General features: G+C 40.2%; 1 protein-coding gene across 1 annotated transcript; it reads left to right on the forward strand.

Moving 5' to 3' along the window:
- On the forward strand, nt 1-1059 carry LOC110858890 (putative nuclease HARBI1). Its single transcript, XM_022107777.1, has one exon. The coding sequence runs from the start codon at nt 1-3 to the stop codon at nt 1057-1059; it is 1059 nt and encodes a 352-aa protein (XP_021963469.1).
- The last annotated feature ends 821 nt before the right edge of the window (nt 1060-1880 follow it).

Consider the following 1880-nt stretch of genomic DNA (forward strand, 5'->3'; position numbering starts at 1 on the left):
ATGCAGCAGATAAATTGGTACACTGCCATGGCCCTCTCTCGGCTGCAAGATTTTGAAGACCGTCGGAACCGAATAAATCGTTTCAGCATCCGCAAATTGCAAGACATGTCGAATCCATTTGAATCCTTCTCAGAATACCAATTTCAGGCACGTTTTCGGCTCAGCAAGGAAGGCGTTATATTTGTAGCCGCGCTTATCAAACCAAAAATCGTCAGTCCGCTAAAACGAGGAGCACAAATTCCAGCTTTTATGCAACTACTGGTGGCCCTCAGATTTTATTCAGCCGGAACATTTCAGATTCAGATAGGAGATTTGACAAATCTGTCACAAGGGACCATATCAAAAATCGTCAAACGCGTCTCCCACGCACTGGCAAGTTTGAAACCGCAGTTCATCCGCTACCCCACAGAAAACGAAGCAGTTGTAATTCGACAGAGATTTTACGATTATGGAGGATTTCCTGGAGTTATTGGTGCGATAGATTGTACTCATGTTTTAATTAAATCAGTTGGTGGGCCTAATGCGGAACTTTTTCGCGATCGGAAAGGAAACTTTTCAATAAATGTACAACTAATTTGCACCTCGGACTTGAAAATTACCAATGTTGTTGCCCGGTGGTATGGATCTTGTCACGATAACAGAATTTTTGAGAATTCAAAAATTTGTGGTCAACTTGAACGAGCGGAAGTGCCAAGTGTTTTACTAGGGGATTCAGGATATGGATGTACCCCGTTTCTGTTGACCCCATTTTCTCATCCCGTGACAGCGGCGGAGAAGCGGTATCAGTCCGCACAAATTAAGACGCGGAATCCAATCGAGAGATGCAACGGTGTGTTGAAACAACGATTCAATTGTTTAAGATATATGCGGCTGAAATTGCGAACATGTCTGACCACCATCGTCGCATGCTGTGTTCTCCATAACATTGCACTGCTGCATCGGGATAATCTCCAATTTGAGGAAGAAGTTGACGAAGACCATGAAGAGGATACGGTCACCCCCCTGTCCTCGTCGGGGATAGCTTCAAGAACTAGAATCGTTTTGTCCCATTTTTCGTAAAAGTAACGCAATCTAGTCAAAAATAGTTCCGTTATAAAAATCGCTTTATTTTTTTTAACTTTGCTCACACAACTTTCATTACATAACAGTTAAGGAAATGATTGCTAATTTTTCATTGAATTAAAAATATACTTGAATCAAATTATTATGCATCCAATAGGCTCGTGTCCATTATTTCAACATGTTGAACCATTGGATAATTTTGCTTTGCTAAAAAATTCATTCGGGCCTCATGATACTCTTTATCCATTGAAATTCGTCCTTCTTCTCGTAAAATCTGTAAATCCAACAGCTTCATTTTTTTCTCGTGTGCCTGTTCCTCCATTCCAATAATCAGTTCTTGTCCGGCTAGTAGTCGTCGTTTGTGTAAACGTGGTTCAATAACTTTCTTCAAACCCCCCGTGCGTATTTCCTCTGGACCTTAAATTGACCAAATTTAATAAATTAATTTGGGAAAATCATCATTTGGCATCAATATTTTCTTTCGTGTCCATGAACGCAGTTTTACCGCAGGGTGACAAAGTTTTCAATGCCAAGTTGGTTTCTGTGTACAATATTGGTTGTATCGGACAGTAGCTAAAGTTACTCTTATTATAATTAGAATCCACACCTAAAGCCTCATATCTGTTAAATGTGCCATTTCTATATGACTTCAAATCTGAACCTATCCCAAAAGGAGGGAGAATAATGTTCATCAGTTTTCTTGCCAGCCTAACATTTGCACCTAATCTGGAATGGTCTTCTGGTAATTTCCATAATTCCAATAATCGTTCCATTACGGCTTGAAAGAAGTGGCCGTGTTGAGCTAGATCTGGTATTTG

The sequence above is a fragment of the Folsomia candida genome, unplaced genomic scaffold (genome assembly GCF_002217175.1).
Source record: "Folsomia candida strain VU population unplaced genomic scaffold, ASM221717v1 Fcan01_Sc023, whole genome shotgun sequence".
Taxonomy (NCBI): Eukaryota; Metazoa; Arthropoda; class Collembola; order Entomobryomorpha; family Isotomidae; genus Folsomia; species Folsomia candida.

Coding starts and splice junctions, on each gene's coding strand:
- LOC110858890 (XM_022107777.1), top strand. CDS start 1: ATGCAGCAGATAAATTGGTACACTGCCATGGCCCTCTCTCGGCTGCAA.